The 24,336-nt window shown below is 36.8% G+C and overlaps 3 protein-coding genes across 9 annotated transcripts; 1 reads left to right on the top strand and 2 right to left on the bottom strand.

Annotated features, from left to right (window-relative positions):
- Nucleotides 1–2,120: 2,120 nt before the first annotated feature.
- Nucleotides 2,121–5,926, bottom strand: LOC127801187 (formin-like protein 11). Its single transcript, XM_052336093.1, has 4 exons — nt 3,893–5,926; nt 3,619–3,809; nt 3,270–3,505; nt 2,121–3,187 (listed from the first exon to the last, which is right to left on the bottom strand). The coding sequence occupies exons 1-4, from the start codon at nt 5,386–5,388 to the stop codon at nt 2,465–2,467; spliced, it is 2,646 nt and encodes an 881-aa protein (XP_052192053.1). The 5' UTR covers nt 5,389–5,926; the 3' UTR covers nt 2,121–2,464.
- A 5,464-nt stretch (nt 5,927–11,390) lies between these two features.
- On the top strand, nt 11,391–17,753 carry LOC127801809 (pentatricopeptide repeat-containing protein At5g14770, mitochondrial). Of its 7 annotated transcripts, none has more exons than XM_052337229.1 (4): nt 11,391–14,824; nt 14,916–15,001; nt 15,827–15,950; nt 17,729–17,746. In XM_052337229.1, exon 1 carries the CDS (start codon nt 11,545–11,547, stop codon nt 14,695–14,697), a length of 3,153 nt encoding a protein of 1,050 aa, XP_052193189.1. In that variant the 5' UTR covers nt 11,391–11,544; the 3' UTR covers nt 14,698–14,824; nt 14,916–15,001; nt 15,827–15,950; nt 17,729–17,746. The 7 variants fall into 7 exon arrangements, with proteins under 7 accessions (XP_052193189.1, XP_052193187.1, XP_052193188.1 ...); XM_052337227.1 differs by lacking the exon at nt 17,729–17,746 and adding an exon at nt 17,705–17,724; XM_052337228.1 differs by lacking the exon at nt 17,729–17,746 and adding an exon at nt 17,694–17,715.
- A 2,123-nt stretch (nt 17,754–19,876) lies between these two features.
- Nucleotides 19,877–21,090, bottom strand: LOC127801810 (glutathione transferase GST 23-like). Its single transcript, XM_052337233.1, has 2 exons — nt 20,629–21,090; nt 19,877–20,455 (listed from the first exon to the last, which is right to left on the bottom strand). Exons 1-2 carry the CDS (start codon nt 20,953–20,955, stop codon nt 20,084–20,086), a joined length of 699 nt encoding a protein of 232 aa, XP_052193193.1. The 5' UTR covers nt 20,956–21,090; the 3' UTR covers nt 19,877–20,083.
- Nucleotides 21,091–24,336: the final 3,246 nt, after the last annotated feature.

Raw genomic sequence — 24,336 nt, 5'->3', positions numbered from 1 at the left:
AATACTTTATTTTTGAGACAAATAAATACTTTATAGTTACTATTTTCAATGGTGTTTAATTCTAATAAATTTTTGTGTGACTCAAATTTTCCATATTTCCGAAACCATAATTTAAAAGTGTTTTATTTCCCCTAAATTTAAAATCATCAATATCAAATTAGTTTATATTAAAATATTGTTGATTATATTAAAATTATTTTTTCTCTTAAAAATATTCTACGGTGAATTAAAGACTAAAACTCAGTTTCCAACCACTTTTTGAAATCAAAATTTAAAACTTTTTGAATTTATTTAGTATCTCATATTGTTCTTTCTCACCTAAATTTAAAATCATCATAAACAAATTATCATACATTGAGATATTGTCAATTGCAACGAAATTATCTTTTTTCTTCTTTAAAGTGTCGTACAATAAATCACATGCTAAGATTCAAGTTTTCAAATATTCAAGTTTTATTTTGACTTTCAGTAGTAAGTTTCTTTTTTAATCTCAGGTTCTAATATATTTTATATTTTTCATAAATTATATAATTTTGATAATTATCAAAAAATGTTGAATAAGCCTCACATAAATGTTTTTGATTATATAAAATATACTATTATATGCATCGACATGAGAGATAATGATAAATTAATATATTTTTATTATTAATAACCACTAAACTCATCATTATGAGTAAATTTACTATCGACGATCTATAATAATATGCACTTAAGAGTTTGAAATATCGCAAGATCATAGATTTGAATATGATTCTAGAATTATACAATTGTTTATTTATATTAAAAGGGCCACACTTCTCTGTTTTGACTCACGATGAAGTTATCCATTCACCTAAAATTGTGAAGCAATAAATTTTATGTTTTAGAGATGATGAGATGGGTCCACTTCAAAGACTATTTGTGATCCAATACAAGATTGGAACTAATTAATATAGAAAAGAAAAGGCAAAAGGCCCGTAAAAATTACAAATGTTGAATTACAAGCAAATGTAAATACTAGAAATTAGAAGAAAACTTTTAAGCAAAAAAAAGTTTTATATTTCACAAAGTGGATTTATATGAAAAATTAAAATGAAAATATTCAACTAATTTTACAAAGATATCAACTATCTAACGCAACATTTATTATTTTCTTAAATTTATATTTGTGTTCTTATATTTTTACGTATTTTTTATTATATAGGTATTTAAACATTTCGTTGTTTTGATTTTACCATTGTGACTGCATTTTAAAGTCAATACAACTCTTATACTTTGACCTCTTTTTTTTTTTTGTGTGTGTGACAACTCAAATTTTTCGTTGTTTTAATTACAATCACGTACCTGTATTTTTGAGTTAATTCAACCTATATATTTTGACATGTCAAAAAAAAAAATTTATATAGACTATCGCACTTTACTTTTTTATACACATTAAGTTATAGGAGTTAAATCGCCTCAAAAATGTAAATACATGGGTGTAATCAAAATCAGTGTCGTACCTGAGATTTTTGAGCCATAAGGCAGCAAGCCATCAGTGACAACGAGCAACGGAGGGAGAGCTAGCGAGGGTGCGAAATTGCGACAAAGACTCAAAGCGACGGAGCGAGAGAGAGGCAATGAGAGCGAGAGGGCGAGGGCGAACGACGATGAAGCAGCAAGAGGAGAGAGAGACAATGAGAGGCGAGAGCGAGGGTGAGCTACCGATGGCAAGGGTGAGGGCGAGGCGCGAGGGCGACGGAGGGAGTGACAGAGTGAGAGAGGCAAGGCAACGAGCGAATCAACAAAAGCGAGAGAGGGAGAAGAGCACGGGTGAAGCTTTGCAGAGGGAGAGGGGGTGGGCAACTGGGCTTGGGTAGTGGGCCCTTACAAAGAGGGAGGCTTCAAATTTATGAGCTCACAAATAGTCAAATTTTCATGGGCCTTAAGGCAATTGCCTCATGGACCTCATGAAAGGTTCGACCCTGATCAAAATAACAAAAAGTTTGACTTATCACACTAAAAAATGGGTCAAAGTTCATGAATTAAATTGATTTGAAAGTATAAATCTACGAGTGTAATTGAAATAATAAAAAAATTCGAATAAGCATGCAAAAAATACGTAAAAGTACATGGATAAAAATAGGAGGTTGGGCCTTTCTACCTTCATTAAAAGTCCAAAACCGGTTGTCGGAAAGGGTAATTCCTTCAACCAATCAAACCACAGCTAGGGTTTAGGAAACTCTCAAGATTGCAAGAGAACAAACAAACAAACATTTGGTCCTCTGTAATTTGAATACTCGTGTTGTGTGTCATCAATGGATCAGGGTTTTGTACATTAAGTTGCAGTGTCTAAGCTGGCTGCACATGTTACTAACTGCTATTTCAACACACCATATCTAAAGCAAATCCAAAAGAATATCTGTTTTCCAGGCTTGGGGGCACTGGTGAAATGGAGGCATTAGAAGGCTATATATAGACAGACACACAAAGCACATGCACACTACCTGAATGGAGCTAGAGGATTTGGGCTCCGAGGAACCTTGGAGCCTCTAAGCTCTTTACAGACATGATCTAACATGCCCAGAAAGTCTCTGACAATCACGAAAATCCGAAGCGGGTTGGCTTCCTCTTTGCTCACACCTCCATGGAAGTATTCTGTAATCTGCCTGACATGCAAGAGGACTCTGCCTTCATCTTCCTGCAACTCCTTTATGTTCTTCTCTGCATAAACAAGGAAAGATTTCATTGAGTTCACAAAATTGCCAGTGTTTTCGTCGCTTAATATTCCTACTAGTTGCTGCAACTTGGCCATTCCATCTGATAAATTGGAGACAGAGCTGGCAAGGACATCCAAGTCTATTGTGGCCGTCTTCTTCACATTGCAGAGCTCGATGCTCAGGCCCGAAACAAGGTCTAGGCCCATCCTCGTGAAATCTTCTTCACCTTCTTCCGAGTTTTTGCTCCTCCTTTTCTGATCTATCTTCCCCATAATGCTATCCAAGACTCTCATTCCTTCTGACCGAACAATTTCCTGGACGACAAAGTGAAGCAGCGTAGTTCTCCCATCGGTTCCTTTCACATCTGCAAGCTTCAGGAGGGCGTCAAGCTTGAATGCCCTGGCACCTCCTCTGATGGTTCCAACATTCATCCGGTTTCCTGTTTTGAGGACCGCTTCCAGTAATTTTAGGAAGAGCCGGCTTGACCTGAGTTCCTTGCAGGCTTCCTAATAGAGGAATGCATTAAGATCAATTATTCAAAAATATCATTTTCCATCAAAATTGTTCTTTCTATGTCTAGATTATTACCTCTAGCATTGAGAAGGATTTTCTGAGGTGAACTACCTCATCTTCAAAGGTTTCTCTGTAAAGCAAAGCTTCAATTCTTAGAAAGGCAAAAGGTATGCTAAGCATTTCCTTCACAAACTTCTCCACTGAGCTCAGTTCATCCTTGACTCCCTTATAGCTTGAGAGCTTAGCCTCTTCTTCCTTGGTGGGTACCATCTTTGCCAGCGCCTCTAGTTGTTGCAAGCACAAGCCTTTCCCTGCAGGTTTGGAGATTTCAACAATTAACATAGATCTGTAATTTAACAACATCACAGCATCTGTGCCATACTGATGGAACTTTTTTTTGTCTTCAAAGCTGTAGGAGTTTTACCTTGTAGTAGTGCATCACAAACTTGCTGAGCAGTGACATTCAAAGCTTTTGACAGTATTGTTATGTTCTGCAGTCTCTTCGGTTCAAGAACATGCTTGCTTGGAGAAGGGCTTTTGCTCTTTGCTTCATCATTCTTCATAGAATTTTGAAGATTGTAGCCAAAGAGTGATTCGATCATTTCCTCATCAAATCTGTTCCACATCTCATAAGTTGTTCAATGACAAATTATAAAGAGATGAAGTGAATCAGAAAATATAAAAGAAAAGTATCTTACTCAAATGAGCTTGATCTCAGCTTGTCCCACACCATAGATCGATCTGGTGCAGCTCTAACTTTGTCCCAGTGAAGTGGCTTCAGTTTTGGCAATGGAGCTCCATCTTTGCCCAGCGGCACAAACTGTGGGAGCTGAGATGGAGGAGGAGGAGGAGGACCTTTGAGAGAGTTGCCATTCCCTTTGAAGAGGGGTAGCGGGCACGGCGGTGGAGGAATGCCCAATGGAGGCTTAGGAGGATCAGGAGGTGAAGGCGGCAAGTCAGTTTTGGGAGTTTGATTTGATCCAGAAGAAGAATCTGAATTTCTTGGCGATGATGAAAATGCCAATGTGGAAGAACTTGCAGCTTTGGATGCCATCTGAGTTGAAGAATAAGAAGAACGAGGAGATATGAGTAAATGTGAGGAAGGAAGGGGAGGCGGTGGCGGTGGCGGTGGCGGTGGCGGTGGCGGGGCATGAAACGGTAGCTCCATAGAACAAGGTGACATATTTGCACCTTTGGGGGACAAAATTTCTGAAGTGTCGCTGAGACTGGCAGCTGAGGCATTAGAAAGCCGGGTATTCGATGAATGTGAGTTGCATAGAGAATGGAAAGATTCATCATCCGAGGATTGAACTTCAGCAGGGACTATTTGATCCCCATTTGAAGAGTTACATCCATCAGATTCATAATTCACTGACTCTGCACTCTCATGAACGGGAGTAATTTCTCCAGCAGCAGAACAACTGGCTTTCTCAGACTCAGATCTCACCGAATCTCGGCTTGATTCTTCTCTTTCACCTGATTTATTGCTTGAGTTGTCTTGCTTTGGTACTGCTTTCTCAGTTTCACCATTTTGTTTGAGCCCAAATGCCTGTGGCTCTAAAGCAGTTTCCAATGTATCAAGATAAAATAGGTCCAACCCAGGATCGGAACTTACCTTATTCCCTCCTTCATTGCCATATAGAGAGGCTGGAATTCTTGATCCCTTTCTCAGTCTTCTAAATTTTTGAAGTATCCAGATGAACCCAATGAAAAATAACACAATGACGGCTCCAGCAGAGACAAGAACTGATATTAGAATTCTCTTCACCCTGCCTTTATCTCCATCTTCATTGTGAATCTTATGGAGCTGTGAAATTGGATGAGAATGATGCAGCCTGTGATGGGGATGGACATGTGTAGGCACCATTGGAGCTGGAGCTGGAGCTTCAATGGCTGGTGATGGGGAAGGAGATGGTGGGTATCCGTATTCAAATGGAGCACTTCTACCATGGAAACTCTTCAGCCCAAGTAAAACTCTGAACTTTTCCAGTATCAGAGCTTCCTTTTCTCCATTTTCATCCCCTCCTGAGACCTTCTCCACAAAATCCAGCCTTTGTAGGCCATGGCCATTGAAGTACTCTGCTGCAATCAATGAAGTACTACTTTGTAATGAGAGAAACACGAAAAAAATGATGATGGTGATGAAAATCATGTTCATGAGGTGAATCTGAGAGCCACAGCCCTTGAGCTTCATCCCAAAATCATCAAGAAATGAATCTGCCTTTCTGCATATAAAGCTACCTCATCTTTTGTTTCCACCCAATCTGTCAAAGATGGTGAATATCTTTGATCATCTGCTGCAGAGCAGCAGTCTTTAATGCTACTCCAAGGAACCCCTGAGCCTGGCAGTTGTAGTTGTACTGGCCTTCTTTATCTCTCCACCATTAATTCCTTCTTCCAGCCACTGTTTAATCTGTCTCAGCCTCTGTTTGGGACAAATTTCACGGTCAGACTAAATCCTCTGCGTAATGCACCATTACTTAAATGTCTTGTCTGGGGAAAAGCTTGGCATGTTCCTGGGCTTTTCATCATAATCTTTAAAATTTGCTTGAGAGTTCCAAAAAGTGAGATCAGATTCATGGGTATTACAGTTGAACCAAGCTTTTATGCAGCTAAAAGGCATTGATAAGCCTAAAAGTATGCAGTACTAATAGTGGGTCCAGATTGGTTGGCCTCGCCTTCCCTTTCAGAAGGATGCAACTTTCAGGCTTTAGCCAGCCCCACATTGTCCATCACTTTCTCATGTGGTCTTTCTTGTGCTTGTTAGCATACAAACATGTCTAAACAAGTGCACCATGTCTCAGTCACACGCTCCTGTCATCTCAATAACCCAGTGATTATTGTTGTTGTTTCTAGGTTTACGTCTTACAATACAAGAAATGCTATTAACAAACTATAAATAGAACCCACAAAAAAATTAACAAAAAAAAAAAACCCATTATAGTACTTCAACAAACGTAGAGAACCCAATAATTTGTACCCAGAAAAAGAAAAAAAAACAATATATATATTATTTTTTTGCGGACTATTTGGTGTGAATTGAAGCCTCTGGGTGTTGTCTGGCTGTGGGGGTGGTACCACACCCAACCACTAAGATAAGAGGAAGAACCAAACGGACCACAAACTGAGTATATCAATATCATGCCCTATTGGCTTGGCTTTGCCGCTACTTGGAAACCCATGCAATGGTTGTTGGTTGAGCCCGTAATTCCCTAAATGGTACCACCCCTTAAGCCAAAGCTGCCCCTGTTTTGGGGAATGAACTCCGGAAATGAAATGCTCGCTCTGCTAAAAAGTTTTCAAATCTGCTTACCTTTTAGGCTAATGACATTAGACTAAGACCTACCTTTTTGCGACGTCCATCCCGATGCCTTCGGCTATTACCTTGTGTAACTGAGGTTTGCTTAGTCATTTCGACAAACAACTTGTGTGCAGGTGATTTTTAGCTTAAATAAGTCCTCTTGCAAAACCTTTTTGGCCACCAGACTATTTGAACACTTTTCTAAACAGCGATGCTATGCCAACATAATTCTTCTATTGAGTTCTTACGCATTTGGATCCATATTTATAAAAAAATTTATTTCTGAATCTTTCAAAATAAATGTTATATTCTCAAATAAGTTTGATATATAATTTTCATTAATTTATAATAATTTTATTTTATAATTATTATTGTCGTCAAATATAATAATAAATTTATAAAATAAAAATATCATCATTAAGTCGTCTAGAGTTTGTAAAAAAATAAATGATTAGAATACGTAAAGAAGTTTCCTTGCAAATATTTGATACTTGAATCAAATACAAAAAATAATAAATATTTAAAAATCATATTGAAATTAATATAAAAAACGTATCCATTTTAAAGCGAGAGTTTATTTACTTATAAAAGAGCACTAAGTTTTCCCAAATTTCTTATAATTATAATTATTCTAAATAATATTTATCTTAATATATTTTGAGATCCCCTAAGATGATAATTATTATAAAAAAACGTTTATCATGACATTTCGAGATCCATTAAAATTATTATATTTATAGATAACGTTTATCCTTTTTATATAATTCTCTAATAAATTTTTGAATGTCAAAATTATCTTATTTGTGTTTGTTTATGACCCTCGAGCAGAGATAAATATACATTTTTTATCAAAAAAATTATTCTAAACTTTTAGATTTTTTATTTTTTAATGAATTTTTATCTCTAACACATCAATTATAAATTTATATATATCACATCAATTTATATAAATTATTTGTTAAACTTGTGGTTATAACATTTCCCAATCCTCACACTCCACATTAATGATCCATTATTTATTGCTAAACTAATTAGGTGAGATTTACACCAATTATCTTTATTTATTTGTTCATGACAAATATATTTCATATCATCTTATATTTTTAGTTTCTTTTAGCCTTTTTTTTATATAAAATCATAAAAATGTCTACATTAAAAGATATAAAAAGTATTCAAATTCATGACTTTATACTTATAAGGAGAAGTGTATCGTTACCTAAATTATCTCTAAAAATTCGCTTTATTTTTTTACGACATGTAAGAATTTTGATTAGTATAGATAGGGGTCTAATTTAACATATAATACCCGTATTAACTATTAAATGTAATCCTTCCAAAAAAATTAATGCCTCAATCCGGCCTACATAATTAACATAATCCCGTAGACATGACAACGATCAAGTTATATTTTCGTCTATGTACTTTTATATTTTTTGATATAACTAGTTCTTTGCCCATGCGATGCGATACAAAGAAAATAAATTCACAAATGGAGACATAAAAAAATATATGAACTTTTAATAAATACTGGAAACACCAAAATTTAGTTTTATTAAATTGTTAACCTCATAAGAAATGAAATTTATAATAAAATTAAATATTACAAATTTTTTAAGACTTATTTGAATATAACGTTTGTGGTTGAGTTTGTTTGTTCTCTTTCCTTATCGCACATTAGTATCTTTAAACAATTTCGGCTTGTAGCTCTTGATACAACTACATATAACTGACCATGACTGAATACTGATTTTTTCAAATAAAGTTATACATGCAACAATGACTGCCCCTAACTTTTATTGATGGTTATAGCGTATGATACAATTAAAGAATATTGTCTTCTCTGAAACTTGACCAACAATCTTAAATTAGATTGAGTCAATGACATCCTTGAAATAAAGATCTCGTGTCCTGATACACACTTTCTAATTTTCAATATCAGATAATAGAGCAATCTATGTGCGAAGATCGAACAATTCATAATCTGAATATTACATAACACGTTTTCAGAAGAATTCAACATATAACACGTTTTTAATTGGAAGCAATATTACTTCCTAAAAAAAAAAAAACTAAAGGCAGTTTTTTGGCGAGAAATTGTGTGCAATAATATTGAAAATATGGATTTTTATTTATATTATTGAAATTTAATTTATACAATAATAACAAAATATTGAAAATATTAAAAAATATGGACGATTTTTTATGATTTAATTAATAGTTTAAGTTGTCTATTCATATTTCTCATAAAGAATATTTATTTTTGATTGATTGAAGGATTAATTGATGAGAATATATGATAGAAAATATTTATTTTTGATTAATTAATTACATTGGGAAACTCATTGGTTATTGATGATGCACATTTTTCAATTTTCAATATCAGATAATAGAGTAGTCTATACACAAAAATCGAACAATCCATGATCTGAATATTGCATAACACAGTTTTAGAGAAATTTAATAACACGTTTTTAATTGAAATGAATATTATTTTTTGAAAAAAAAAAAAAACTAAAGGTAGTTTTTTGGCGAAAAACTATGTGCAATAATATTAAAAATATGGATTCTGATTTATACTATTGTAACTTAATTTATGCAATAATAATAAATCATTGAAAATATTGAAAAAATTAATGCAAATAATAACAAACATTATAAAATATTTATTTTTGATTAATTAATAACATTGGAAAACTAATGCAAATTTTAGAGATAGTTTTTGGGCAAAAACTGTTTGTAACAACTCTTTTACTTTAATATATATTAAGATTATTTAAATTTTCTGTTATTTCTCTTATATTATTTGACATATATTCTTAAGTTAATTTAACTCTCTATATTTTGATATTTGTTCACATGATAATTTAAAATTTTTATTATTTTAATTATACCATATTTTCAAATTAATATAACTCTTATATATTAATTATTTATTTTGTTTAAGATTTAAAAAATCCCCCAACCGCCAAGGAAGATGGTTGAGGTTTCGTTTGGCACTGTAGTTTAATCGTTTATAAGCTATTAGTATAGCTTTTAAGATAAAAAAACTTATTTTTTTACGTTTTTGTGTTTACCAACAGCTTCAAAGCTGCATTAGCATTTAAGAAAAGCTTGAAGGCAGTAGCTTTTGCAAAAACACTTCTGAGAGCTTTTGGAGTTAACAAATGAAATGATAATTTTGCTTTCTTTTAATTTCAATATTTACACTTCTTTGTCTTTATACATTTCTGACCCCTATTCTCCCATAGTATATGTGCCTCCTCCATTACTACCATCGTCGAATCTCCTCCCACAATGGTCGGTGTCATCGCCTATTATTGCCATTGTCGCTCATTGTTGCCATTGCCTCCAGCGTCACAAGCTGCCATTGCCACCTGCAAGTCGCCATCGCTGCTTCCTACTTCCAGATCAACCGTCATCGTTGCCATTGCTTAGGTCTCATTTTTTGTCACGTCTGCTACCATCTCCTGCTTCCTAGTGATGTCTTTCTTCTGCTTCCTAAAGTGATGTCTTCCAAAAATTTAGATTTACTTTATGCATAAATCTAAATTTATATATAAAGTAAAAAATTATCTTTTTTTAAAATTATTTTATAATTTATTAATATGTAATTGTAAGTATTTTACCAATTGGACATTAAATTATTTTTTTTTAAATTGTATTTTATGAATTTTATTTACATTATTCAGTGCCATGTCCATTTTAGTCTTTTTGTCAAGTTATAACAATTTATCAGCTTTTACAAACTAAACGCATAACTTTATACTAATAATTTAAAATTACATTTATCCAAACACGTTATCAACTTAAACGCTGCCCAACTTAAACACTACCAAACTTTTAACTTAAAAAGAAGCCTATAGCCAAAGTAAGAGCTCCATGCCGACAATTCTCACATTGGCATTTTCATGGGAAATTTTCAAAAATAAGACGGCCGGCAAAGAACTTTGCAAAAATAGGACTCTTAGTTTTTTTTTACAAAACTATAACTTTTGAGAGTTGAATTGACTAAAATGCCCCCAATTTAAATCAGCCTACGATCCTCTTCGTCTTCTTCTTTTTCAATAGATATTTTTTCTTCTCTCTCTATTACTCTATATATATAAGATACATATATATATATATCCATCTATCATTTTTTTATTCTTTTACCATTATCTGTAACCTAAATATATGTGTATATATTATTTATGATTCAAGAGGTATGGGTCTCTCTCATTCTCTCTCCATTGTGTATCATATATTATATATATACTGTGTGTATTTGTGTTGATGGGAGAGGAAAAGAGACAAATGGCGGCTATGTACAAGAAAATAAGAAAAACGATTGCAGTAGGGCCATGGCATCGTTGATTGCGGTCGTGATTGATATATTCACTGCAACTGTTTTAGTTTCTTGTCGTGGTCATGACAGATATCTTTAACAGATAAGTTTTAAAGATATTTGTTAATGATATATGATATTTGTTAAAGATATCTGTTAAGGATATTGGTAACTGATATCTGTTAACCGATATCGGTATATCCTTAACAGATATCAGTTGCCCGATATCGGTTAACAGATATTGGTTACCGATATCCTTAACAGATATCTTTAACAAATATCAGATATTTTTAAATTACCTGTAATGGCTTTGAAGGCGAAGACCGACGAAGAAGTAACAACCTTAAATGCTTAGAATAGAGGATCAGCGAGAGAGATGTTTTGGTCAGTGGGGCAATTGGGGATGTGCGTGCGAGAAAAAGAAGACGAAGGGGATCGTAAGCTGATTTAAATTGGGAGTATTTTAGTCCATTCAACTCTCAAAAATTATAATTTTGTAAAAAAAAATTAAGAGTTCTATTTTTACGAAGTTGTTTGCCGACAGTCCTATTTTTGTAAATTTCCCCATTTTCATCGACAATTCTCACATCCTCTCCGCCGGATTCCGCTGCTGGCCGAGTCCATCCAGTCAGAGCTCCATGCCGACGAGCCTGATAATAACGACGATGGTCGCATTATAGTGAGGAATTGAGGTCAGCCGGTCGGCCGATTCGAAACTTTCGGTCATGCATTTTATCAAACACTTGGGGAGGAGCCCTAACCTCTCCTCCTCCTCTTACCGTCCGTCGCTCCCGTCATTACCCTCACCATCCTCATCTTCAGTTTGCTCTCTTTTCTCGTCGGACCAGTCCGTGAATTTCTCGTCCTCTTCGACCTCATCATCTTCACCTTCCGATCAAAATCCCCCTTTTGGAGCCAGAAACACCCGGAACCAGCACTATGCATCTCTGTTCTGCACTCTCATCCAACTATTCCTTTCGTGCGGTCGATTATCCAAGGCCATTGACGCTTTCGCCGCCATGCGGAGGACTTACGGTCTCGTTCCACCCAACATCCGCTCCTGGAATCGGTTGCTTCTGGAATTTAATGCCTCCGGGTTAGTGTCTCAGGTATGGCTTGTATATTCCGACATGCTCTCTTGTGGGTTTGTTCCAAATGTTGCCTCTCGGAACATAGTCATTCACTCTCTATGCAAAGTTGGAAGCCTTAGTTTGGCCTTAGAATTACTCAGGTATTCTGAGACTGATACTGTTAGTCATAACACTGTAATTTGGGGATTCTGTAGACTAGGTCTCGCCCAACAGGCTCTGTGTTTGTTGTCTGAAATGGTCAAGAAGGGTGTACCTATCGATTCTTTTACTTGCAATATCCTGGTAAAAGGTTTTTGCCAGATTGGGATGTTACGACATGCAGAGTGGGTCATTGGTAGTATTCTCGGTACAGTGGGGATTTATCGAGATATTGTGGGCTTCAACACCTTGCTTCACGGGTATTGCAAGGCCGGTGAGATGAATGCAGCTGTCGAGTTGGTGGAGAGTATTCGGAATGGAGGTCTCTTCCCTGATATCATAACTTATAACACTCTGATTGACGGGCACTGCAAATTAGGGGATTTCACAGAGGCCAGCAATGTCATTGATCTGCATTTGGAGACTCAGAAGAGTGTAGACAATGGTGGTAGTGTTATGACGATTGAAGGTACTGAAAACAAACAGTCTGCAGTTGGAGGATTGGAATTGAAGCCAAATCTGATCACATATACCTCGTTTATTAGTGGGTATTGTAAATGGTTAGGGCTTGATGAAGCACTTAGTCTCTATGATGAAATCCTTATGAGTGGCTTCTTGCCTGATGTAGTAACTTATAGTTCCATCATTGGTGGCTTCTGCAAGCATGGGAGACTCACTGAAGCAGAAGCACTTTTCAAGGAGATGGATAGGATAGGTGTGAATCCTAATCATGTTTCCTACTCCATTCTCATTGATGCCTTCTTTAAAGCGAGAAATGCTGTGGGGGCCTTTGCCCTTCTAGGTCAAATGGTAGTTCGTGGCATTGCTTTTGATGAGATATTGTGCACTGAATTAATTGATGGGCTCTTTAAAGTTGGAAACCCTGGTGATGCTGAGTACATGTTTTGCTCTCTTCTAAATCTTGACTTAGTTCCTAACAACATTACCTATTCTGCGTTGATTGATGGGCGCAGTAAAATTGGGGATATGAAGGGGGTCCAATCTTTACTGCAAGAAATGGAGGCAAAACACATTCCTCCCAACATCATTACATACTCCTCAATTATTAATGGCTACATAAAAAACGGAATGCTTGATAGAGCAGCTAATGTCTTCAGAAAGATGGTGGATCAGAGTGTTGTTCCAAATGTTTTGACTTTTGGCATCCTGATTGATGGTTATCTGAAGGCTGGTAAACAAGAAACTGCTCTTAACTTCTTCAGGGACATGAAATTGAGAGGGGTGATTGAGAATAACTTCATACTTGATGCATTCGTCAACAATTTTAAAAGAGAGGGAAGAATGGATGAGGCTGAGGCATTATTTAGGGATATGATGTCCAGGGGACTGTCACCTGATCGTGTTAATTACACTTCTCTGATGGATGGATTCTTCAAACAGGGTAAGGAGTCTGCGGCACTTAATACAGTCCAAGAAATGACAGAAAAGAATTTAGGGTTTGATGTTATTGCATATAATGTGTTAATTAATGGGCTCTTGAGACTTGGCAAATATGAGCCAGGATCTCTTTATACTGGAGTGAGGCAGTCTGGGTTGGCTCCAGATGTTGCTACGTATAACACAATGATGAATGCTTTTTGTAAAGAGGGTAACTTGGCAAACGCTCTTAAACTTTGGGATGAGATGAAGAGTAATGGGTTAATGCCTAATACAATCACTTGTAACACTATGGTTGGAGGGCTTTGTAAAGCAGGTGAAGTTGATAAAGCAATGGATTTGTTGAATGACTTGATGATCTTGGGGTTTTGTCCTACTCCAGCTACTCATAGGTTTGTGCTTGAGGCAGTTTCTGCACATAAAAGGGCCGAGCCAGTTCTTCTTCGGCATAAACAGCTTATAAATATGGGACTTAAACTTGATCGCATGGTTTATAACAATCTTATAACCATTTTATGCAGACTAGGAATGACCAAAAAGGCAACTTCAGTATTAGAGGAGATGACAACAAAAGGCTTTTCAGCCGATGTTATCACTTTCAATGCACTTATATGTGGATACTGCAAAGGTAGCCATTTACAAAGGGCTTTGGCTACATACTCTCAAATGTTGAATGAAGGGGTTTCGCCTAATATTGCAACCTACAATTTTCTTTTAAGGGGTCTCTTTGCTGCTGGTTTGATGCATGAGGCTGCTGGATTAATTGAGGAAATGAAGGAAAGAGGCTTTGTTCCCAATGGTAATACATATAATATTTTGGTTTATTGGAACGCAAAGATGGGAAATAAGAAGGAAGCAATAAAGCTTTACTGTGACATGATAATGAAAGGTTTTGTTCCCCAAGCTGGTACTTATAACACCCTTATCAGTGATTTTGCCAGCATGGGAAAGATGAAGCAAGCTGGAGAGCTTATGAATGAGATGCAAGTTAGAGGAGTGCCACCTAATTCTTCAACTTATGACATACTAATTAGTGGCTGGAGCAAGCTATCAGAACAGGCAGGGCTGGACAGGATGCTAAGAAAATCATATCAAGCTGAGGCAAAGAAGTTATTTGTAGAGATGAATGACAAGGGGTTTATCCCATCTGAAACTACGGTTAAGTATATCAGTTATAACCTTGCAAAACCAGGAAAGAAGATTGATGCTATGAAGTTGTTGGATGGATTTTATAAGAGAAAGAACATTTAATGTATTAGTTAAGAACGGAGGTGGCATTTTATCTTTAGAAATGCTGGCTTCTCTGCAGCCGTTGGATGAAAATTAAACTAGTCTGATACTACGTACTAGCATCTGGTTCTTAAATGCATTATATCAGGTATGTAATATGTGGTTTATGAATATTTGAACTGATTATAGCCTGTATCTATCTCTAGATTGTTGGCTTAATACAAATTCTGTAATGTCAGCCCATGATTTTTCCAGCTGGGCCAGTTGAATACTTGAACTCTTAAAATGGTGCCAACTTGATACTCTGTGCCGGCATGGGTAGCTGGTATGAACTTGACCTCTTTTTAAAAGTTCAATTAAACTAGCCCAAAAAAAAAGTATAGGTATGAAACTGGTCGTACACGTATAGCAGGTTAGTGTGTTGTATTAAGGTCTATCTGTGTGTTTTTTTCTTTCTCAAATAAACCCTTCCGAGTTCAGTTTTGGTTTAGTTTTACAGAAACGTAATATGATTTAGGTTTAGTTTTAGACCCTTGTAATTTAAACTTGGCATGTTCTTGTTACTTAGTTGTGAAAAACAGAGGCAAGTATTTTACTGGTTTTGTTGGCAGAGAATAAAACATAAAATTATTTTCAAATCAATTAAAATTATTATGAAAAAACCAATTTTCATATAAATAATTCTTAGGACGGTAAAAATTTAACACTGAATATCCAATCAAAATTTTCTTTACTAAATGGTAGCAGAGGTTATTTGGTATGCTTAGTTTGTGGGCTATTACGTATGCCAAGTGAGTTTATCTAATGCACACCTGAAGGGAAAATGTGGTATTTGGCGTGCTCTGTGCACTTCAGCCGGTTGCCTTATGAAGATATCTGTTGATAACTTATGTGATAAATTCCCTTGCATTATATTTTTGTGCATGCATTCCCGTCATTCTTTTCTTTATCCTAATTTCTCCTTAGACATTCTAAAAGGAAATGGTGAAAAAAAGAAAAAGGGGAAAATATTTCCACATAAAACTAATTGATATTAGTTGAACTTGTAACTTTAGTATTCTTTTGCTGCTTCTTTTTGCCCTTTTTAGCAGTATTCATTATTTGAATATAAATACTATACACACATTATATATAATTGATAATGGTACAGGCGGACAATTGGTCATAACATCATGCACCTTGCTCTGCTATCTTGTTGGAACTATCAGGAACTTGTGGTATTGCTGATTTGTCCAAAGCGTACGGCTTGGTGCTTTCAATCTCCTCTCAGAAAGGTATGTTGTTTGTTATGTTAGCTCATCATGAACTTTTTGGCATTGGCCTTTGAACATTATTAGTAGTTTCTGTCTGGCCAAACTGTAGATTGAACTGTGATAAGAATCTGGATATTAAGATAATAATAAAAAAAGTATGTTGTCTAATTTAATTTGTCACTTTAGATCAGTGTTCTAAAACGCGCTAGGCGTTAGTCGGGCGCCAGACTGGGGCCTAGCGCCTAGGACGCTTAGGCGGACTGTTGTTTTTTTTTTTTTTAATTTTTGATGTAATTTCATGTTAGTTTTAGATAAATCAAAGTTAAAGACAAATGAAACTTATATAAATAGATTAGATGTACTAGTTGACAGAGAGATTTATATATATATAAATGGTGCCAAGGTATTGTTTTGTATTTTGGCGTTTTGGCCACCTAGACACCGCCTGGGCCGCCGCCTAGGCCCCTCCTAGGCCGCCTAGGCCCTGCCTAGACCCGATTAATCGGGCCCGACGCCTAGGATGCCGATTTGCATGTATTCAGGGCGGCAAAGGTCCGCCTAATGCCTAGGCGGCCTAGGCCGCGTTTTTGAACACTGCTTTAGATATAGTTTATCTAAAATCAGATAGTTTGTATTTATGCTTAAAAATATTCCCTTTTTGTATCTATTTATCAAAGTGGAATATTGTGCCTTTACTGACATGAATTTATTGGGTAAATTCATTTATGTTTGAAATGAAAAATGGTCAATTCTCTTGTTTTTCTAAATTGAATGAATGCTTACCCTTTTATACTTGGGACTTTGGAGTCATTTACAAAAATGGATGGATCATAATTGATTTAGCAAGACAAAAAAAATGCTGACTGATATCTCCATTCTTTCTCCCTGACCAAGATCTGAACACTACATAGATGAAAAAAGAAAGTAGACCAAAATCCTCCATCTCCATCGCAGCAGTTACCATGTCAATTTCAATTTAAAACATTGTCTACATACATGAAACCTAAGAAGCATATATTTCTGATAAAGTTCTTCACTGACACTAATAGGACAATCCCAATCCTTTAGTCGAAATTGTACCCTATCATTTTAGTCTGTATGGGGATTCAAATGAGTGTTGAGTCCCGTGTCTACTTGTTAACTTGTTAGCTCTACTTAAATCCTCAAATCTACATGGTTTAAAATTAGAATGGGCTGGTGTTCATGTTAATATTAAAATACATTGTGTGTTGTGTTTTATGCTAAAATAGGACGATGTTGTTATTGAGAAGTATATTTTTAATATAATTTAGAGAAAAACAATGAGAGTTCTATCTTTATTAGTATCAAAGTTTGACATTTTCGTTACTAACTTGAGTTTTCTGTCTTCAGATTTGGTAAAACAATTATTCAAATGTCCAATTTGGGTACAAGTGTCAGACGCCTTTCCCATACCATCATTACCCTTCATATTTATTGGACATACAAACATAATTGAGTTACAATTGTGTATGTAACATTGGTTTTACTAATTTTATTAGAACAGGACACTTGCTGTATCCCCTTTTTAGTGCATAGATTCTCTGTGGTCATTGTTAGATGAGTGACAATATTCTCACTGCTTCCCTCTTTTTCTTTTCCTTTTTCTAATTTTTGTGTTTATTTTTTATCTGTTCCTTTCAGCATGTATTTAACCCGTGACTTTTATGTTGCTTGCATATTGCTGCAATGATATGACAATATCCAGAGCTAGCTAAACCATTTTTTTATCTGGTTTTGAGGTAGTAAATCTACAGGTAACATGCTAAATTGATTATCAGATGCAAGAGCAGCTCCTCTGATCCGGGTTCTTGTTCTACCATGAAGTCTCTTAGAGGTTCTTGCCTCAAGGATCTGGCATCATGGTTAAAAGTTAAAATCCTATGTAAATGTGGTAAGTAGGAAAATTTGATTAGACAGGGCGTGTGTTTTTATATTCCAATTTCTAACAATTAACTCATCCAGCTGAAAAGGAGTAACTTTGGACGGCAAATTACAGAAGAGGGTGAACAAGTAAGCACAATGGAATTATCCCTGAGTTGAACGCCATTTCCTTAATATTGAAGTTTGAAAATTTATTCTCTGAACGCAGGTACTTCTTTCTTTGGTTTTCTTTTCTGCGAACCCTCCTTGTCCCTGGAAAGAAAATGAAGGGTACAAGTTTAAGGTACTTCGCAGCTTTTATTTATTTATTTATTGTCCCTCCAAATTAAAAGGGCAAGAGGCTGACTCAGTACCATATTCTCAGGGAAGCCAAACGGATTGCAAAATTTGTCTTCAGTCTCTCGGCACACTTGGCCAGTTTCATACCCTGCCAAGACCTCGTTGGCAGCATCACTGGTCTCCCCACTACTTAAACCCACAGATTTTGTGGCATGGGAGCACCCAAGTCTTAGTGAGGCTAGCTAGAAATCAAACCCATTAACCTCGGATGCCCAAGGTGATGTTCCTGACCGTCATTGCCACTGAGCCCACCTTGGGTAGTGGTACCTTGTTCTGTGTTTTTTATCTTATCAAATTCATCGAATTTTCCATATAGTCCTCGCTACCAGAAAACTGGGATTAGCACTGATGATTACTGATTAGTTTACCCAGAAGCGAGCCATGGCTCTCTGATGAGGTCTCTGGGGCAATATAGGGTTCTGTTTCCACATCTCATCGAGATATTTTATTGATAATGACGGCGGCTTGAGCACCGGTTTGCCATTTTGAAGCAAAACCGGGACTTGTTCATCAACTGGCTTGCCTGCAGTCTAGGAGAAAAAAGCTCTTATTGTCTGAGATCTCGTTCCAGGTACTGCCAGCACCTTCACTTCTTGCCCTTTCTTCTGCCTTTGTATACAGACTCTTATTTTGATCTTCTTGTTCCTATAATTAATTCATTATGCATTCATTTGTATGGGACACGTTCAGAGCCATAGAAATAAATATATGGTACTGTGGGGGACAGAGTATTTTTCTAGTCTACTGGTTGCAGTGCTTCCTGCAGCTCTAACTATAGATGACGGCATTGTATGCATCATATGATTCTTCGTCCAAAATTGAAAAAAAAAAATATTGTCGAGGTATTGAATAGTTAATTAATTACTTAGTTATTTTTTTATAAACTATAGCAGCATGAAAAATATAATTTGAAAATGGTTGTTAAGATGTACATTAATTTTGCAATTTGAATACCAAGTTAATTTGTTGAATTCTTATGTAGACTTATTAGTTTATCTATGTAAGGTAGACTAAGCCAATTAGAGGCAAGTTTAAAATTTCGAATGGTTAAATCTCATGGTTAGACTAAGTTTATACAAGAATTTATCTCATCGACTAGATAATGGTGGTTGCAGACTCGCTGCCTCGAAGCTGGTGAGATTGGATTTTATTATTGGTTTAGCAAAGGGGTAAATTTGTTTTCCAATGGCCGTCCGTGACTTTGGATTTTAGTCAAGTATTGAACGGTTGTCGATATGGATGTCTATTGCCTACCACATGCCTGAAGCTGAAAAGGGTGAATGCTTTTGCCATTGTACTTGTCCTCTTTCTACCCATTTTGCACTTTATCTAATTAACGCATTATTGACAACTATTTCCATGACAAGAAACACTTTTTTTTTTTTTTTCCTTTTTCCATTTAGGGCCGGGCCAATAATTAGATCAAATGGGTAAATTTCTCATTCTACCCTTGCATGCGTTTAACAACCACAATCTTGAGAGTTGGGCCAACCATCAATCATTATTCTTCATAATATATGCAACAGTAACATACAACTCGCATGTTGTCGGCTTTGGCTGGCATCTTGGAATGGATCACTATCACTACCTGTTCAAACAAAATTGTGAGGATTGAACGGCTGACACTCTGCTTCTTAATTAATTATTTGTTACTTCTGCCTGCTCCTCTTGTCAGTTACAGTAACAAAGTTAGGAAACTAAATTAGTTTGTATGTAATATATGTTTTTAAAGAGATTTGAACCCTTGCTAGATCAAATCATTAGGGGCTAATAGCTCCTCATTTGGGTGATCCAACAATTTGGTAATAATAAAGAGCACAAAAATTCCGCAGGCAAATCCAGAGAGTTGCGTAATCTCACAAATTTCAACTTAATTAGAACTACTACATTAAACTTTCTTGGCAAAAGGGATTTCAGTGTGCCTTCTTAGACCTAGCCAAAGCAATGTCGCGGACTTGTTGGAGGGCTGGAACCAGGCTAGCCTTTGATGGGGAGCAATCTTGGATGAGAGGCAACTCCACGAAAGCTTCCATCCAAGCTTTCAAAGAGGGAAACTTCTCTGGGTCAAACACTTTGGCACCGGACACTTGCTCAATGGGTTCGAGCCATATGGCAATCCATCCCATGACAAGGTCCACCAGCCCAATTGCTTCCCCTCCAAAGAACTTGCTGCCCTTGCTCTTGAGCTCTCCTTCTAGCACCGCTAGGGCTTCCTGTGCTTCCTTCTCTGCTCGCTTTTTCTCTTCCCCATCCACAAGTAGCACTCTCCTCACCACTTCTGTGAACTGCATATAGACAGAATATCAATTAACTGTTAAGTTTTGGTTGGGTTCTGCATGAGTTAAGTCCATTTCTTGCATCTTTAGGTAGATGCAAGAAATAGTCAGCATCTACCTAAAGATACATACATACATACATCATATATATATATATATGCGCGCGCGCACACAGAAAGCACCTTATCTTCAGCAAACTTGGCCCAGAATCGAGCCAAGGCTCTCTGATGGGGCTCCGGCGGCAGGATAGGGTTGGACCGCCAGATCTGGTCGATATATTCGAGGATGATGATGGATTCGGCGATGGGTTTGGCGTGGTGAAGCAGGACGGGGACTTTGCGGTAAAAGGGGTTGGATTGGAGGAGGAGTGGGCTCTTGTTGGCGAGGTCATCCTCCAGGTACTCGTACTGGATGCCCTTCATCTTCAACGCCCATTTCACCCTGCTCACGAATGGGCTGAACCATACTCCCAGCAGCTTCACTTCTTCCCCTTCTCCTATTTCTGCCATTGATATATTGCAAACTCTCCTCTTCTCTTCTATGATGTTCTTCCTCTGCTTCACCTTCTGCTCTGTTCACACTCTCCTCTTCTCCTGTTATATTCTTCCTCTGCTTCACCTACTGCTGTGCTCACATCAACCCACACTTACATCCATAAAGAAATTTAATATAGAAAAGAAATTACATGTTTTAAAATATAACGCATTTATTATTATACTTTAGCCTGTAACCCTTCTCTATACATATAGACAAGAAAATATTATATCCACAAAGAAATTTAATTAATAATTCTCACAAACTGGCAGGATACCCAAAATTGATAATAATATTTTATCAGAGTCGGTGAGGGTTATTTATCAAATTTATCTCTGGTATAATATTTTATTTGTAGCATTTATTATTATAATGATGGTGCGTTTAATTGCAACCTACCCTTACTAATAAATGGGAAGGACGCCCAAAATCGTGGCATCTGTTTAGCCTTTCGTAAATTCTATTCGCAGCGCACGTATTTCTCAGTGCAGCCCACGCCCCAGCCAATTTTTTTAATAATTTTAAAATTCTTTTTTTACTCCCACGACCCAGTCTCTCCGTTGGTGACCATTACCTTATCTCTTTCTCTTTCTTATTCACACCATATACACAAATATTCATATATATATATATATATATATACACACACATATGCATGCGGCCGCCATGGTTGTCGACCCACTCCCATTGCCAAGGTCAGCCATCGACCCACCGCCATTGGAAGGCACTTTCTCTCTCTCTCTGTGCGACGACCGTGAGGTGGGTCGGCGATGGCGACTGACCCACCGCCATTGCTTGGGTCCCCTAACTGCGGGTAGTTGGGGAAGCTTGGTTTCCATGACCCCTCGCTGTTGGGGAAGCTTGGGTTCCCTAACCACCCACGATGGGAGAAGTGAAGGGTTCCCCACCGCGGGTAGGGCTGGTAATAAGCTGAGCTACTCGTGAGTTGGTTCAAGACTCGACTCGATATCAATAAGTTAGTTTGTGATACAAATGAGTCGAGCTTGAGCTATCATTATCTCGACTTATTTGGCTCACGAGCTAGTTCGATATACTTATATATATTAATTTTATAAATTTATTAAATAAAAAGATATTTATTACTTAATACTTAATAATTTTATAAACATATTATTTAAAAAATATATATATACATAAAAGTAATGTGATAGTTAGTTTTGAGCTGAACTGAGCCAGCTCGTAGTCATCATTGAGTTGACATTGAGCTAAAAAAATCAGTTCATATTAAGTTCGAGTCGAGCTATGAGCCAAGCTAAAATCAACCGATTTGAGTTCGAGCTAAGCTTAGCTTGGCTCAACTCGCCTTATTGCCAGCCTTAACCGTGGGTGGTCGGGGAACCCAGGGTTTCCCGACTTCCTTCGATTGGGGATCGATTTATGTATTTATATTTTTTTCTACAAAATTTTATATTAAATTCTTAAGTATGTATATACATAAATACATAAAGAAAATGTATGTATACGTAATATACATATATTTTATTTTGCCTCTGTATATACATAAATAAATTTGATAAGTAAAATTTAATGGGTAAGTACTCCAATTATTTACAAGTCAATTATAATTATAGGACAACATAAATTAATTAGGTGATCATTTTTTGATTTTTCATTGGGTATCTACTAGTGCGGTGGGTGTTGAAATTGACTCGGTAGTACTCCTGATGATGTTATTTCAAGAACTGGTGGATACATAAAAGGTCCACCTAATATTACGCAGTCGAGTGACAATGCTGCCATATTACGCTACATAACACAATTAGATCAATTTTTTTTAAAAAAATATTTTTAAATATCAAATATTTAATTAAAAAATAAAAAATATTAAATAATTAAAAAATAAATGACCCTTGACCCTGGGCGATCAAGGGTTCCTAGAGTCCCCGAGAACCCCCAGTCGCGGTGGGTCAGGGAGTTCCTCGACCCATGCCCATCAGGGGCTCTTGGAACTGGTTGGGGGGGTCCAAGGACCTCCGATCGCAGTGGGTTGACCCACCTTGATAATGGTGATGGGTGGACTGCCATTATCAACCCACCTTGCGGCCGTCGCAGAGAGAGAGAGAGAGTATGTGTGTCCTTCGATGGCAATGGGTCAACGATTGACCTTGGCAATGGTAGTGGGTCGGCAGTCATGGCCGCCGCGCGTATATATATTTATATATATATATGCATGTGTTTGTATGTATATGATGCGAGGGAGAAAGAGAGAGATGAGATGGCAATTAGGGGTGGTCGGCGAAGAGAGTGGGTTATGGGGGTAAAATAGAAAATTTTTAAAATTATTAAAAATTTTGGCGAGGGTGTGGGCTGCACTGAGAAATACGTGGGCTGCGAATAGAATATTCCTTAGCCTTTCTCTTCTCTTAAAAGAGAAAATAGAGATTACTAAATGCTTTGGCATTAAACTCAACTAAAACTGGGTTAAAATTCATTGCCAAATTTGAAGTAAATTGATTCATGAAGCAATTTAAATTATTCCCAATTCAGTAGCTATTCATAACTTATTGCCACTACTCATTCAAAAGAGTAACATAAACATACAAAAAGCTTTGAACTTATGTTACAAACCAGACCACTATGACCTACTCGTATGGTCAATACCTTCTTTAGCAATAAAATTTACGTAAAATCTCACAAGCACAAACCTAAACCAAAATTACATCAAACTGCAAGATTCACCCGAAGCTGCTGTAAATTAAACTTTGTGGGCATATGATATGATATCTCACTATTTCCTCACAGCTAAAACATTAAAGTTGCGGACTTGTTGGAGGGGTGGACCCAAGCTGGCCTTAGATGGGGAGCTATCTCTGATGAGAGGCAACTCCATGAAAGCCTCCATCCAAGCTTTCAAAGAGGGAAATTTAAGTGGATCAAACACTTTGGCAGAGGACAATCGTTCAATGGGTTCCAGCCATGTGGCCATCCATCCCAAGACCAGGTCCACCGGCCCAATTGCTTCTCCCCTGAAGAACTTGCTTCCCTTGCTCTTGAGCTCTCCTTCTAGCACTGCTAGGGCTTCCTGTGCTTCTTCTCTGCTCTTTCTTGCTCTTCTGCATCCACAATGTGCATTCTCGTCACCACCTCTGTGAACTATACAATACACACGCGCACACACATGAAGGGCACTCGGGGGGAAGAGAGTGACTCATTTTTACCTCATAATTTCATTAACTGATATGAGAGATTGTCCCATCCTAGTATATGAGAGAAAGAAAGAGAGAGAAGATACCTTATTTTCAACAAAGATGGCCCAGAAGCGAGTCGTGGCTCTTTCATGGGGCTCCAACGGGAGTATAGGATTCTCTTTCCAGACCTCGTTGAGATATTTGAGA

Source organism: Diospyros lotus, chromosome 5 (genome assembly GCF_014633365.1).
Source record: "Diospyros lotus cultivar Yz01 chromosome 5, ASM1463336v1, whole genome shotgun sequence".
In the NCBI taxonomy this organism is placed as follows: Eukaryota; Viridiplantae; Streptophyta; class Magnoliopsida; order Ericales; family Ebenaceae; genus Diospyros; species Diospyros lotus.
Note: the sequence above shows the minus strand (reverse complement) of the source record. Positions and strands in the feature narration are given on the sequence as shown.